The following is a 17,094-nucleotide window of genomic DNA, read 5'->3' on the forward strand; positions in this document are numbered from 1 at the left end:
AAAATCTATGCTGAGGGAGTACAACACTGCCAAAGGTGAAATCTTTCAAAGGGGACGTGAAACTGAGACCCTGTCTGCTCTCTCAGGATGGCATAAAAGATCCCATGGCACTATTTGAAAAAGAGCAGGGAGTTCTTCCTTTATCCTGGCTAACACTTATCCTTCAACCAACACCACTAAACACAGATTAGCTGGTCAGTTATCTGATGACCTGTTAAATTGGCTACATCACAACAGTGATTTCGAAGGACTTCAGTGACTGTGAAGTGCTTTGGGACGTCCTGAGGTTGTGAAAGGTGCTATATAAATGCAAGTTCTTTCTTCATTGTTATATTTTCAAATATTTTACTGTTTCTGCAGACTCTTCAGCTCAATTGGTTAACACATTTTATGCTATGATTGTGTGTTTGGAATCAGTGTGATATCTACCACTTTTCCATGGAGCTAGTTTTGACCGTCATGAGGTGTACCACACAGGTCCTCCAATTTCTTCACAGCATAAGTCACAACTCAGCTATCAGCAGGGAAACCAAATTATCAAGAGCATTTGTCACATCCCTGCACATCAATACAAGATAGGTCCTTTACTTTCTTTTTTATTTGAAAAGTTTAAAAATGAAAAACACTAAAATATACATAGAAATACAAAAAAGCTACAACATGGAAGGTCATTCAGCTCAACCAGTCTGTGTCGGTGTTCACCTCCACCTAACAGGACTAGACAGACTAGATGCAGGGAGGATGTTCCCGATGGCTGGGGAGTCCAGAACCAGGGGTCACAGTCTCAGGATATGGGGTATGCCATTTAGAACAGAGATGAGGAGAAATTTCTTCACTCAGAGGGTGGTGAACCTGTGGAATTCTCTACCACAGAAGGCAGTGGAGGCCAAGTCATTAAATATATTCAAGAAAGAGATAGATATATTTCTTAATGCTAAAGGGATCAAGGGATATGGGGAAAAAGCAGGAACAGGGTACTGAGTTAGACGATCAGCCATGATCATTTTGAATGGCGGAGCAGGCCCGAAGGGCCGAATGGCCTACTCTTGCTCCTATTTTCTATGTTTCTATGTTTTCATTCACTTCTACAGACTCACAACTCTCTGTGGAATGAAATTTCTCTTACTCTATTCGAAATCTATTGCAAATAAACTTGTATCTGTGACTTCTTGTTCAAGACCTCTAAACTACTGGAAATAGTCTACTTTTACTTACCCTGTCCTATCCTTTCATAATTATAATTCTACAATATTACTCTGCAATCTGCATTATTCTAATAAAAAAGTCCCAATTTTTAAGACTTTCTTCATACTTGCATTTCCACATACCAGGCAGCATTCTAGTCATATTGTGTTGTACCCTAAGGCCTCAATATCCTTCCTAAAGCATGGAGCCCAATACTGCACACAATACTCTAATTGAGATCTTAAGGTTTTATATAGGCTCATCATTACCTCTTGGGTTTTATATTCCACACCTCGTGATAAAACATAGGATTCCATGAGGCTGTTTTTTTTTTAAAACCTGAGGTGTTGCCTTCAATGTGCTGTGAACTTGCACCTCAAGTCCCTCTGCTCTTCCACAGCACTGAGCCTATTTCTACTCAGAGTATGATAACTGTTGCTATGTTGTTTTACCAAAATGTATCACTTCATACTTGCTAACATTGAATTCCATCTGCCACTACTTATCCCATTCACTCATTTTAACAGCCCATTGCAGCATCCTTTGATCTTCTAAAGAATTAGCTATGGCTTCTATTTTGATCATTTCAACACCACTCCCTCTAGGCCTATATCTAAATCATTGATACACACAGTGAACAGAAGTGGCCCCAGACTGAACCCTGTGGCACACCACTACCCACTTCCAACCATTCTGAAAAACTGCCCTTAACTCCTACTCTCTTTTTTTCCTTTTGAAACAATTTTTAATCTAGTTTGCTATCATCCCCTTAATTCTATGATTCTAATTCCATGCCCTTTAGTCTTCTCTCGTAATCCCATGTGCTATCTTTCCTAAAGTCCATGTGCACTATATTCTCCCTCATCTACCATATCTATTACCTCCTCAAAGAACTCTATGAAGTTTGGCAAGCACGATTGTCACTTTTGATATCCATGCTGGCTACTTCTCACTCTTTTCTCTTTGTGGTAATTTCATCCTTAGTGAAAGATTCTACCCTACCACAGATATTAAACTAACAGGCCTGTAATTACCCAGATTAGCTCTGTCTCCCTTTTTGAAAATGGGCACACATCCACACTCAATAGTGCCCTGAAATATAATTTCCAGGCCGTCAGCTATTTCCTCCCTCATGATCCTAGAATGTATCCAGTTATGCCCTGGCGCTTTGTCTTCCTTTAATCTAACGGATCTAAAATTTTCCTCATAATTATCGCTTATCTCTCTCTCTCTCAACGACTTCAGGATTCACCTCATCTCTGATATCAGTCACTTTAGCAAAGACCGATGCAAAGTACTTATTAATAAATACCCTTGCCATTTTGATCCTCTACAAATTGACAATTCTCTCCTTTCAAATCGCTTTTAACAATTCCTTTTATTGATATATGTGTAAGATATTTTACTGTTCCTTTCGACGTTTTTTGAAATGTATTCCCTCATACTCTTAGCTTTCTTTATCCCACTCTTAACCTCTTTTCTTATTTTCTCATATTCTTCTTCAGTTTTTCATTATTATTCTTATGGTCCTTATAGGTCCTCTTTTTCAATTTTAATTGGTTGCTAACCTCTTTATTTATCCATGGCACCGTAAAACTACTAGTCATTTCCTTTTTTTTAAAAAGCGGAATATAGTTATTCTGTACTATTCCAATTTTTAAAAAAAATTTCACTGTTGCTTCACAGTCCTATATGCCAATTTCTGCTTCTGCCCCACCTCAGCAAGCGAGCTCCTCATCTTTCTAAAACTGCCCTAATCCCATGTGGTGTTCTAGTTTTTGTACTGACTTTTTCCCTTTCTATCTGTGTCTATTGTGGTCACTACTCCAAAGGCGCTCACCCACATTTAGCTCATCCACCCAATCTATTTCATTATTTATAATCAGGTGTAGCAACACCCACATCTAATGTAAAAAGCCTTTTTTATCTTTGCGATCCAACTATATTGATTTTGTCTCCACCCCTTTCTTGTCCACATCAATCCTATCTACAGCATGTATTCTTTCTTTGACCAATCTTGACACTCCGCCTCCTTTCTCATCTTTCCTATTCTTTCTCAATATATTATATCCTATTATGTTCCATTCTTGTCCAATTACCATATAAACAGAATGCCACATAGTCCCAGTGCAAAACCGCAGGTGTGTAACTCATGACCTGCACCAGACAAAACATATGCAATATATTGTCACCTGCATGTGCAGAGAGGTTTACTTGCTTAAACGTGGTATCACACCAGAATTTGTGAAGCATCCTGTACATTCTTTTAACTGTGGAACCTAGATTTGAATTCTGCCCAGACTAATGCAATGAATGTTTTCTTTCTCTGATGATTGAATGAGTCCTACATGAGGATAGGCAATCATAGCTCAGTTCCATGTAAAACAAGGTCCATAGCTTAAAACTACCCATAATGCAGCAAAATTTGCATTAAACTGGTAACCATACTCAAAGAGGCCAGAAGGTTCACATATATGGGAAATGCAATTCTTGCACAGGTGCAGTATAGAACATTTTTTTAAGGCGGGGGTTAAGTTACATTGTTGGAGAAAGAGTTTATTCCATATTTATCCCACATGTGACCCAAAAAGTCCTCAATGCAGACACTGGGTGCCCAAAATCCAAAAAAGTGTTTCAATTACCAGTATTTACATTGCAGAACTCATGAGAACCAAAATAACTTCTTGGATATTTCAAGAACATTGCTTCAAGGTTTTATTCACTGTGTTTCAATCCTAATACAACTACAATTTGCACTTACATAATTCCTTTCATCTAGTGAAACTTCCCAAGGCACTTCGCAAAATTGAGGAGCAGAGAAAAAAAACAAACATCAAGCAGGAGTTAGGAGTTGGGGGGGGGGTGGGGGGGGGAGGTGACTGAAGGCATGGTTTGGGGAGGGTCTTCAATGTAGGGAAATATGTAGCAAGATGGAAGGGTTTTGGAAGAGAGTTCCAGGGTGCAGGGTCACGAGGATGAAGATTCTGCCACGTTGGAGCATTGGGGGAAATGGACACACAGTAGGTGCCTGGGCACCGCACCTTAGGATGCGTTGGAGGGAGTGCAGCGTAGATTTACTAGAATGCTACCTGGGCTCCAAGGGTTAAATTACGAGGAGAGATTACACAAACTAGGGTTGTATTCCCTGGAATTTAGGAGATTAAGGGATAATTTCATCAAAGTTTTCAAGATATCAAGGGGAACTGATAGGGTAGATAGAAACTATTTCCGCTGGTTGGGGAGACTAGAACTAGGGGAAGTAATTTAAAAATTAGAGCCAGGACTTTCAGGGGTGAAGTCAGGAAACACTTTTACACGCAAAGGGTGCTAGAAGTTTGGAACTCTCTTCCGCAAACAGCAGTTGATGCTAGCTCAAATGTTAAATTTTTTGTTAAGCAAAGTTATTAAGGGATATGGGGCTAAGGCGGGGGTATATGGAGTTAGGTCACACATCAGACGTGATCTCATTGAATGGCGGAACAGGCTCGAGGGGCTAAATGGCCTACTCCTGTTCCTATGTTCCTGTGAGTCATTACGACAGAGGGTGCGAGCTGGGGTGTACATTTGGAGGAGATTACACAAGTAGAGTAGGGTGAGCCCATCGAGGGCTCTGTAAATAAGCACATGGATTTTGAAATGAATTTATTGGTAAACAGGTAGTGAATGGAAATCAGTGAGAACAGGGCAATATGTAAGCAAGACTTAGAACAGGATAGAATGTGGATGGTCTCAGATGAGCTGACGTTCCTGTAGGGTGGAGCTCACAAGACCAGCAAGGGGAGTGTTGGCAAAGTTAAGCCTAGAGGGGATGACGGCATGGTTGAGCGTTTCAGCAATGGTGTGGATAAAGTAAGCAGAGAGGTGAGTGATGTTATGCAGGTGAAAAAACAGCAGTCTTCGTGATGCGGGATGAAACAAAGAACAAGACACCAAACTTTGAAAACTAGTTTTTCAAGAATCCTATAATGCACAAATATGTCCTCTCGCCATCTTTCCAAAGTACATGAGATTGAGATTGTGTACGCAGGCTTCAGAACTTCTTCAACTGAGGAGCCTGTACATGGAACACTATCACAGATGTGTAAAACCAGCACATTAAATCATGTAAGCTTGAGTATGCTGCTGCCAAACTCAAAGGAAGAAGCTATCCAGAGAGGATAGCTGGATCAGACTGGAGACTGCAATCTGGAAATATTTACACTGTCAAGCGTAGTCAAACAATAGGCTTAATCTCATATAGTTTGGTAATATAAATTAAGCATCAAACACTCTTGCTACACAACTGTGAACAGGTGCTCATTTTGATTGTTTTAATATCTTGCTGCATTATTGCTGTCATACAAGTTACTGCTCCTATGAAGTACAAGCAGATGGACAAATCCAAACTATGTATGTGTTTTTTTCAGGTGTGGTTTAGTAACTGTTTTCTATGATGTCATTTTTAAACAAGAGGTGGATTTTCCTAATTCACAGGCTGATCTCGCAGGGTTTTTTGGGAGGGAGGAACTTGGGGACACTTTCCCTCTGGCATGCATATAGCATTGTCAAATTTCAAAAATTAAATGTTAATGAGATTACTAGAAAATAACTGACAAAAAAATGAAGCATTGTCGTCTATGATGTTATTGGTTTTTTTCTTTCTTATCACTGTACATATGGGGTTAAAATCAGATTCAGAAGATAGTCCAGCTTGTTTGCAACAGGTATACAGTAGAGGGGGTGGGGGATACGTCATTCAATTTAAATTCAAGTATCTTGCAAGTTTTTTTGGGCTAGGTAGTTGAGTTTAAGTGACACATCTTCCACTCCAGGTTAAAGTATATCTCAGCCTGACTTTTTCCCAAAATGCTACAACAAGTTAAGGCATACTCTGGTTTGTAGAGGATGAGAAGCTTGCCTATGGGATTGGTCTAATATGTTGAACTGGGGAAAAATGTCTGGAGTAAAAACCAAAAAACATAACTGGGAAAGCTAAATCTCAACTCCTTGCTCCATAAAATCTACTGAAATGTAGTACGTTAAAAATTGTGTAGGTGCTTCACTGGGGCATTTCTCCACCACAATGAATTAGCAAATTTTATCCAATTGTAAAAACGTCATTTAAAAAAAAACTTAACTGATCAAAAAAAAGAGTAGAATTTACAGACTTTGAGCATTTTTAGTAAAGTTGTTAGAACAGCACAAAGATGAAAAGATTTACTAAAATCCATGAGACTTGGCAAGCCTGGTTAAGAGGAAATCCTATATGGAAAAAAATCAGTGGATTTTGTTTATCTATCAAAATCTTTGCTGAACTCTAAAGTGCCATATAACAGATTGGTCCATAAGGTTGGAAAGCACAACCAAGGTGGAGTGCTTCTGGATCCAAATTTGGCTGCAATGGAGGAAGCAAAAGGTGGTTGTATATGGAGCTGGACCTGCTTGGAAGGAGGTAACTAGTTTCAGGGATCAGTGCTGGGACTATTGCCATTTCTAATGTATATAAATGACCTTGAAGTGGGGACAGAAACAAAACTCTCCATGTTTGCAGATGATATCAAACTGGGAGACTGAAAACTGGAAACAAACCAATCAAATACAGAAGGACCTGGTTAGATTGGGGAACTATAGGTTGAAATGTCACTTAATGTGGACAAATGCAACGTCACAAGATTGAGTGATAAGCTGAATGGTATTATTCTGCAGGACAAGGCACAGGAGAGGGAACATGGATATTGGTGGATAGATCGCTGAATTCATCAGCAGTATATGGCTGCAAACAGGATCGTGGGTCAGACAAACACAGCACAAATCTAAGGAGGAGATTGAGCTTGTATAGATCACTGGTCCAACCCCACCTGGAATATCGTGTGCAATTCTGGTCAGTGTGTTCTTAGAAAGGCGTTCAGGCATTGGAGAGGGTGCAGCTATTGGTGATTAAAATTGATAGCTGGGATTAACCAGCTAAATTATGATTAGAGGCCGCAGAAATTGGGAATATATATGCTGGAGAAGAGAAGGCACGGGGTAATCTTCTAGAAATATTCAAGATCCTAAAAGGGCATATACAAGTTAAATGTCAGCATGTTTAACATAAGTCACAGATTCTACAACCTTAAACTTCAAAGGAGAGTGAAAAGACCATTTAGATTTAACTACTTTACCCAGAGGGTGCGAGTGTACAGAATAGACTGCCAAAAGGGGCACTGGGGGTTGACTTTCTTGAATTTGCTGATTTGAGTTGGACGAGGACCTGGAAAAATATTTGATAGGGGGCATTTGAAGGGTATTATGGAATATGATATTTACTGGACACTGACACCAACCAGATGGACTATAATTATTTATTTTTTTGCAGTCCTGTACATTCTTATGTTCCCCATAAGCAGTCCTCGGGTCTACAATCTGGACTGTTTAAGTTTTTGATAATCAAGCCTAGAGCTTGAGTACAATAATACCATTAGTCTGTTCTAGAATGAACCCAGGTCTCAAAGATGCAACAAATGTAATTTATTTCCCTTATACTGTCAATTTACTGTATATTTCCTGTGTTTATAAATGAAAATAAAGAGTACTTACCAACTTCAGCTGCTGAATTAATGATACGAAGGTTGTCTCGCAGCCAGCGTACCACAGCACCACCTATGGCAACTGATCCCTAAAGAAACACGAACATAGAGCAATCATCAGCAGAGGAACTGTGTATTTAAGGCATGTAATTTCACTTTTTAAATTTGAGCGAGTGGTCTCATAATAAATAATGTTACTTGGAGTAATAATTTTGTTCACGTATCAATTATATTGTACACACCAAAAGTAGAAAGTTCCCACTCACCAAATTTGAAGGTGAGAGTTACTTTCCACCTTTGCCGAGCTGAAAAAGAAAATAACTTGCCACCTTGCAAGGAAGACTATTCTTGTGAAAATTGTTCTTCATTTCTCAACTTTCACTCCTTCATTTTCTATCTGGCAATAGACTAACGTCTCCTGCTTATTGAACTTACTCTGCAATGGCTGCAATGACTAATAGTCCACCTATAATATACAGATGCCACTGAGTGAAGACTATTACCCGCTGATGTGAACTAGTAGCAAAAAAAAAAGATTTTCTTACATGCAGTTTTTTCAGCAGTCATGTCCTGAGTTCAATCCAAGGGCATGATAGCCACCTACCCTTATTACAGCATGTTCCACAGAGTGAAGCATTTTGCACATTATATTGAGGCACACGACATTTGACTTAGCATTGAATGCAACATGACATTGAATGCAACATTGAAAGTCTGGAAGGCAAGGGCCAGTAGACTAATAAACAATGGTCATGTTACAAGAGCTTTATGGGTGCATGGAGATGTATATCCATATGGTGGCCTAGAAATTGGATCACGCCCAAATTAGGGTACAATCCCGGTGCACACATGCTGCCCGTGCCTAATGAGGCCAGTGGCAGGACAACACGAAATTGGCAAGATGCAGGCGCCAATTCAGCCCCAGAGGCAACTCACTGGTGCTGGGAAGAACAAAGATCAGCCAGCTAAGGCGGTAAGCTCAGTCTGGGTGGGGAGAGGGATAGAGGAGGCAAATCTGGAGGGGAGTGAAAGGTGGCCAGCAATGGCCTGCGAATTTGACATGGAACTGGAAGGAGCACTCCTGCTCATCCCAGCTCCACAATGAGGCAAGAAAGAAAATAACTTATCTTTCGGGAGGCAGCCTCTAGGGGTCCCTTTAAGGGCTGCTGATTTGGCTGCAAGTGCCCGAGAATACTGACCTCAGCGTGCACAGCGCCTACTGCGGTCAGTTGTCAATGAGTTTTGGAAAGAGGGCCTCAAACAGGCATTAGTCCCATATGGAAATAGGGGGCCTAACATCTATTTCAGGCGCGGGCCCTGGATGCCTATACAAGACCCGAAACTAATATGGTGGGCAGCGCACTTCAGCCGCAGAATGTACGCACGCACGCTGCCCCCCATATTGGATGCTTAGGTGCCAATTTTGCGCCTGTATAATAGGCACAGTGCCAACAAATTTCTAGGCCACTATGTTTGAGGAGAAAACAATTGAATCAAAAATGATAAAAAGTAATTATATCAAACTCAGTAATATCACTATTGACTCCATATCAACATGAACATTGACATGCCACAAAGTGCACTAGCGGTCACCATCAACACAACACAAGCCCCAAAATAACTACTACTGCATTTATGACACGAACTAAACTCCTGTGACCATCCATTACTTCATTAGTTTATTAATACTTTCAGAAGAAATTTGAAAGTGGCACATCAGGTTACATTTACACGAAGCAACATTACTCAAATGTATATGAAAAATGAAGAAGAGTTCTACAACTGTAAGCTTAATAAAAACAAAACTTGCCTCTAGTGCATAGATTGCGGGTTTGTCCTTGCCCATTTTATACGCTAAAGTTGTCAGAAGCCCATGTTTAGACATCACAGGCTGTGAAGAACAAGCATGTTAGTCCAACTGTAAAATAACATTATGCTGCAATTTGAATAAAGAATTGTACATGGCAAGGAAATGTATAGTTGTGGAAGAGTGAATCATAAACTTAATGCAGCATCAGGTTTTGGCCACTAGATTCATCAGTATATAATGTTCAGTAGTTTAATATTTTCTTCAATCCTGCTCTCAATTTTATTTAGGAAAAAACATACTTCCCTTCTGCCCAAATCTCAGACATTAAAGCAGAGACAGACTAACCTTCTCGCCTGTGTTACTCAGGAGGAAACAACCTGTTCCATATCTAAAGAAAAAAGGATATATATATGCAAAATACAATAAATTAGTCTGTAGGAATTAAAAGTGCCAATGAGAAAAAATGTATTTATATTGTTTGTTATGACCTGTTAATTATTTTTCATTTTGATGATGTTGGCACAGAAAGAAACTTTGGCCATAATACCAAGACAACTGTCTGCTCTTCTCTGGATAGTGCCATGGGATCGTTTATTTCACCTGAATAGCCAATAAGGCCTCAATTTAATGTCTCATCCAAAAGATGGCAATTCTAGCAAGGCATCACTCCCCAAGCACTGCAATTAAGTGCTGGTCTAGATTGTTTGCTCAAGTGCTATATAAAGCAGGGCAATACACTTCACTGAGGAAAATATTTAATGATTTTGTTTTTAAATTGCCATTTGATTCCAATCTTCAACCAAGATATCAAAAAACACAATATAAACCAGAATTGTACAATATTAACAGAAACACAAAATGTTGGGTTGACTAAACAACTAAAATGCTTTGACTGAGCATTAGAAGTAACTCATCGCAGCTAGTGCTGGAGTAAGGTTGAGAAAAAGTGAGAAAAAGAGAAGGACATTTTGACACTACTGCCTTGAGGAAACCAAGTTACTGCTGACAGGAAAAATACATCTAATTTTGTATTGATGGTAATTGACCTGGAAGATTTTGTGGTCAATAGTCAGCTGAGAATTAACGAAAGCACAAACAGCAAGCGAAAAAGCTTTAAATAAACTGAAGAAGGTTCCGAAACTTAGGGAGCAGAATGGAGGTGATAAGTTTGGAAGAGCAAGGGAACCTGGTGCTATGGCCAATAGACAACAGAGATTCCAGAGCCTGACAGCAAAGGCGGCTGGGGAAAGCGTGACTCATGGCCCAAAGCTCCTGAGAGGGGAGGAAGAGAAACCAATGACATGAAGGCAGGAGCAGGACCTGTGGCTTGGGAGCATTCAGTAACAGTGTGTGTCCTGGGAGCACGCTGTTGGCATCTTTTTGCTCACGCCGAAAAGACAAAAGGCAACCAGCACGAGAATTAGGTTTCTGTGCACGTGCTTTCTTGAACACTTAAGGTGACGTTTCAGCTGAGTATGTTCACATCAGGTTGCGTGGGTAAAAGTTGTTGTAATAATTGGAAAGTAGGATTAGTTATTTTGTGTTTTTAAATTTTTTTTTTATTCGTTCACAGGATGTGGGCGTCGCTGGCGAGGCCAGCATTTATTGCCCATCCCTAATTGCCCTCGAGAAGGTGGTGGTGAGCCGGCTTCTTGAACCGCTGCAGTCCGTGTGGTGACGGTACTCCCACAGTGCTGTTAGGGAGTTCCAGGATTTTGACCCAGCGACAATGAAGGAACGGCGGTATATTTCCAAGTCGGGATGGTGTGTGACTTGGAGGGGAACGTGCAGGTGGTGGTGTTCCCATGTGCATGCTGCTCTTGTCCTTCTAGATGGTAGAGGTCGCGGGTTTGGGAGGTGTTGGAGCTGCACTCATCCAAGCAAGTGGAGAGTATTCCATCACACTCCTGACTTGTGCCTTGTAGATGGTGGAAAGACTTTGGGGAGTCAGGAGGTGAGTCACTCGCCGCAGAATACCCAGCCTCTGACCTGCTCTCGTAGCCACAGTATTTATATGGCTGGTCCAGTTCAGTTTCTGGTCAATGGTGACCCCCAGGATGTTGATGGTGGGGGATTCGGCGATGGTAATGCCGTTGAATGTCAAGGGGAGGTGGTTAGACTCTCTCTTGTTGGAGATGGTCATTGCCTGGCACTTATCTGGCGCGAATGTTACTTGCCACTTATGAGCCCAAGCCTGGATGTTGTCCAGGTCTTGCTGCATGCGGGCTCGGACTGCTTCATTATTTGAGGGGTTGCGAATGGAACTGAACACTGTGCAGTCATCAGCAAACATCCCCATTTCTGACCTTATGATGGAGGGAAGGTCATTGATGAAGCAGCTGAAGATGGTTGGGCCTAGGACACTGCCCTGAGGAACTGCTGCAGCAATGTCCTGGGGCTGAGATGATTGGCCTCCAACAACCAATACCATCTTCATTTGTGCTAGGTATGACTCCAGCCACTGGAGAGTTTTCCCCCGGATTCCCATTGACTTCAATTTTACTCAGGCTCCTTGGTGCCACACTCGGTCAAATGCTGCCTTGATGTCAAGGGCAGTCACTCTCACCTCACCTCTGGAATTCAGCTCTTTTGTCCATGTTTGGACCAAGGCTGTAATGAGGTCTGGAGCCGAGTGGTCCTGGCGGAACCCAAACTGAGCATCGGTGAGCAGGTTATTGGTGAGTAAGTGCCGCTTGATACCACTGTCGACGACACCTTCCATCACTTTGCTGATGACGGAGAGTAGACTGATGGGGCAGTAACTGACCGGATTGGATTTGTCCTGCTTTTTGTGGACAGGACATACCTGGGCAATTTTCCACATTGTCGGGTAGATGCCAGTGTTGTAACTGTACTGGAACAGCTTGGCTAGAAGCGCAGCTAGTTCTGGAGCACAAGCCTTCAGCACTACAGCTGGGATGTTGTCGGGGCCCATAGCCTTTGCTGTATCCAGTGCACTCAGCCGTTTCTTGATATCACGTGGAGTGAATCGAATTGGCCGAAGTCTGGCTTCCGTGATGGTGGGGATATCGGGAGGAGGCCGAGATGGATCATCCACTCGGCACTTCTGGCTGAAGATGGTTGCAAACGCTTCAGCCTTGTCTTTTGCACTCACGTGCTGGACTCCGCCATCATTGAGGATGGGGATGTTTACAGAGCCTCCTCCTCCCGTTAGTTGTTTAATTGTCCACCACCATTCACGACTGGATGTGGCAGGACTGCAGAGCTTTGATCTGATCCGTTGGTTGTGGAATCGCTTAGCTCTGTCTATAGCATGACAGCAGTTTATAAAGTTATATTATATTGTATCTTTGTTATATGATCAATTTTATTTTAGGAGTATATAATCAAGTAGATGAAAAGCTGCCTTGGCTTTGTCTTAGCATTTAATTTTGCTGGAATGTGACTGGGTAGAATATTCTTAGGTGGAATGTATTTGGAGACAAAACTGAAATTGGGGAATAAGGTTTTGCATAAAATGACTGGTGGACAATGAAAGTAGAAAATAGCCACATCGCAAAGGAGAAAAACAGAGACCTAAATAGAATTAAACAGCAAGGGAGAGATATTTAACCAATTAGAATGAAAACTGATCACCGAGGTGACAGATTCAATGCACACTACCGACACGAGAAACATAAAGATTTAAACATCACTATTGTAATTTTACCACAATCTATTGAGGGGAATACAAAATTCCCCTTCTATGAAAATCTATTCAAAAACTAAGTTTGAATACCTCCATCACTAACTAACCTGTGGCAAATTGCAAGTAGTTTCTTAAAAGTTCAAACTTACGTGTTCTTTGACTGTCCAGGAGAAAAACACATTTGTCCAACCAAGGCAGCAGATTGGTCACCTAAACACTGATAAAGATAGCATATAAATATAAATGCAATTACTTCCTCTGAATGGTATTGCATTGTAAGTAGAAAATATTGTTTGGAGTGTATTATAAAGCAGTTAACACAAATTGAGGGGTAAACTATGACAGCAGTTTATAAAGTTATCTCAACAATGAAATTGTGTTGCAACTTTATAATACACTACCTGAGCAACCCATATTTTATAACAAAAGAATAAGTGGTGGGGCAAATTTCTCTCCTTAGCTCCCACGACCTGATCAACAGGACATTTTTTTTAAAATTCCCTCACAAAAATTAAACAAATCCAGCAATTTGGAGCTCTGACCATATGAATGAAACTATTTGAATTATATACATATTTGCTGGGTACTGCAGTAAGTTGGAACTTTGACTTTAACTTTTGGGATCCCAGTTACAAATCTCTGCTGGCATTTACCAAGGAATTTTCAACAACAAAGAGAAAACCATATGCAACAAACCTAACCAACTTGTTATCATTATTGGTAAACACTTTAATTAAATTTGAATGCTCAGACTGAAATATATTCTTTTCGCATTATTCTTTGTAACCATTTAAAATAGTTATACTGAGTAGAAACATTTCCATATTCCTGGTACCAGTTATAATTCAGTCATGCTGCATGTGACATCTTCAAAAGTTCGAACAATCACAGGGGGGGGTGATTTTTAAACTCCAAGAGTGGGTGAGTTGGGGGCGGGTGGGAGTTGAAAGTAGTTGATTTTTGGCTCGCAACTGCAAAATTTTCGGACTTTGCATTCCCAATAGGAAGCCTGTCCTTTTATGCGCCCAAGATAAACCCGGAAATAAAGCAGGGTTCCAGTCGCGACCCAAAAAACAACTATTTTCAACTCCCACCTGCCTTCAACCCACTTGTTCTTGGGGGTTAAAATCACCCCCAGGATTTCTACCGTCATAATTTTTTGGGATTGCATTGGCAAAAAAAACTCTCTCTGGGGCTTTCAGCAAGAGAAGAATATATATGCACAAACAAAATATACTTACCCCTGAAATTGGTACAGTAGCTAGTGACCCACATTTCTATTAAAAATAGAACAGAATGCAAAATATTTATCAGTGGTTGCTCACATTTTAAAGTGTTTCTGCACTTAAAAAAATAATGCAGGAACTGTATTTAAAATCTATATTCTTGACTATTTTTCTAATGCCTTATAATATATCAGACCCCTCATATGATTTTCCTTCCCATCCCTCTCCTCCATGATCATCCAGAAAGAATGTACTTTCCACCATCAGATGCAATAGATGTGGTTCTAGTTGGTTAATTCAGTGCCAACATACATTATTGCTTGTCCTGAGTAATGAGATAAGATCAGTTGTGTTTATAACTAACAATGGGTATTCTAAAACTTAGTTAACCAATGCCAGCAACCACCCCACCTCCAAAATACACACAATTTTTCAAACACACAAATTAACCCAAATGAATGAAAGCCCTGAATTTAACCCCCACGCTCGATGAGAATGTACACCAAATCATGGATTTGGATGTTACCAGAATAAGAAAAGCTGCATGAAGACAATGAAATTCATTTTGATTAGCATTAAGTAACGGATATGCACTGTTATATTGGTTAAACTTAACAGGGTTTGTCTTGACAGTTTAATAGTGATCATAGAATCATAGAAAGTTATGGCACAGAAGGAGGCCATTCGGCCTATCGTGTCTGTGCTGATACTTATTGTGAGAGAAATTCTGTTGTTATCCAAGGGATATATTCATCTTTTATAGTATACGAGAAATCTGAAAAGTGAATGAACGATATCTTCTCTACCATAAAACTTTTTAAAGCCAATTAGCATACATTCTGTAGTTGAGTTACTAATTGGATTCTTTAAACTGTTATACATTACATTCAGGTTTTTGGAGGGCATTTATCCTGCGAGACTGTCGCATCCTCCCCCCAATATTCGACCCTCCCAGGAGCCTGGCACGATGGCTGATGGGGGACAAGGGATACCTCCACAGACGTGGCTCATGACAACCCTTTGCAACCCAATCATGCCTGAACTATACATTTATAATCAAGGGCCGGGGACCACCAGGGTCATTACTGAGCACACCACAGAGATGCTGAAGCAGAGGTTTAGGTGTCTCGACAGGTCTGGGGCCACCCTTCAATATGCCCTTTAAAGAATTTCCCGTGTTGTCCTGCTGCGCTGCATGCTGAACAACCTCACATTAGAGAGAGAGTTCTTCATTTGAAGGAGGCACAGCAACAGTAGCAGTCCTCATCGGATGAGGAAGACTGAGGGAAGGCGAGGAAGCAGCAGTAGGAGGGCCATCTCAACACCTTGAAAGAAAAGAAAGAACTTGCATTTATATAGGCATTTCACAACCTCAGGACGTCCCAAAGTGCTTTACAGCTAATTAAGTACTTTTGAAGTGTAGTGACTGTTGTAATGTAGGAAACGCAGCAGCCAATTTGTGCACAGCAAAGTGGTAACGACCAGATAATCTAATTTACAGATGTTGGTTGAGGGATAAATATTGGCCAGGACACTGGGAAGAACTCCCCTGCTCTTCTTCTAAATAGTGCAATGGGATCTTTTACATCCACCTGAGAGGGCCTCGGTTTAACGTCTCATCCGAAAAACGGCACCTCCGACAGCGCAGCACTCCCTCACTCAGTACTGAAATGTCATCCTAGATTATGTGCTCAAGTCTCTGAAGTGGGAATTGAACATACAACCTTCTGATTCAGAGGTGAGAGCGCTAGCATTAAATCAAGTAGCTTATACCTAAAACTACAATAAGAATACCTCAGTTGCTAATAATGTACAAGTAATTTGGATTGGCTCACCATTAATCCATAAATTTCTGATGAACTTCTCACATCTGGGAGAATACTCATTGGAACATCAAAGAATCTAGAATAGCAAACAAAGTAATTGTATACCAATAAGATTGAAAGAGCCTCATTTGATGATTGAAGCAGCACTCTGCACCCAACAAGAAGATAAAAATGTCCAAATTTTGACATTTAAAAAGGTAATACAAATGCTCTATGGATATCTCTACTTCCCCTTTACAACATTATGTTCAAAAATCCACGATTGCAGCAATCACATTAATAAATATCTGTGGATGTCAAAACTTACCAAGGATATCAATTGAAAAATTGTTCCTATAAAACAATAGTCTTTAGGCTGCAGCTATTGAACCATTTTAAGTAGATCTGAAGGTGCGCAAAAACCCATACACTTTAAAATACAAAATTAAAAAGTTTTGAAATAACAGCAGACAAATACAATTGTGCGGGGGAAAAGAGAGGGGGCTAATTTGGCTGCAAGAAGGAAGGAACAGTTAGGATAGTGGCAGTTTTTTGTTCCCCCTCTACCTGCTAGTTGAAGAAACTACCTTGCAACATAAATGACGACCAGCAGGAAAACAGAGGTGAAATCTGTACAGAAACTTGGATGAATCCAGTGTCCATTTTATATACCAAGAGGTAATGACGTAACGCTAGTAGTGCCAAACTGACAATAGCCTTCTGTCAAAATCATTTTTTCACAACTAATTGATCTCCTGTGATGATGCACATGTACATTTTTTTAAAAAAAGTATATTTATTGTATTACACAGTATGCATATTTAAATATTTCATGCTATTCCATTGTTCATTCAATAGGGAATTCAGGAGA

General features: G+C 40.5%; 1 protein-coding gene across 3 annotated transcripts in view; it reads right to left on the reverse strand.

Moving 5' to 3' along the window:
* gk (glycerol kinase) overlaps positions 1 to 17,094 on the reverse strand; it is a 100,115-nt gene that overhangs the window by 37,479 nt on the left and 45,542 nt on the right. For all 3 annotated transcript variants that reach the window (XM_067992803.1, XM_067992804.1, XM_067992805.1), the window contains exons 8-13: positions 16,254 to 16,320; positions 14,434 to 14,469; positions 13,342 to 13,409; positions 9,889 to 9,931; positions 9,544 to 9,624; positions 7,744 to 7,822 (exon numbers count right to left, since the gene is read on the reverse strand). In XM_067992803.1, coding sequence (XP_067848904.1) covers positions 7,744 to 7,822; positions 9,544 to 9,624; positions 9,889 to 9,931; positions 13,342 to 13,409; positions 14,434 to 14,469; positions 16,254 to 16,320 — 374 coding nt within the window. The remainder of the gene's footprint in view (positions 1 to 7,743; positions 7,823 to 9,543; positions 9,625 to 9,888; positions 9,932 to 13,341; positions 13,410 to 14,433; positions 14,470 to 16,253; positions 16,321 to 17,094) is intronic.

This window comes from Heptranchias perlo, chromosome 11 (genome assembly GCF_035084215.1).
Source record: "Heptranchias perlo isolate sHepPer1 chromosome 11, sHepPer1.hap1, whole genome shotgun sequence".
Classification (NCBI taxonomy): Eukaryota; Metazoa; Chordata; class Chondrichthyes; order Hexanchiformes; family Hexanchidae; genus Heptranchias; species Heptranchias perlo.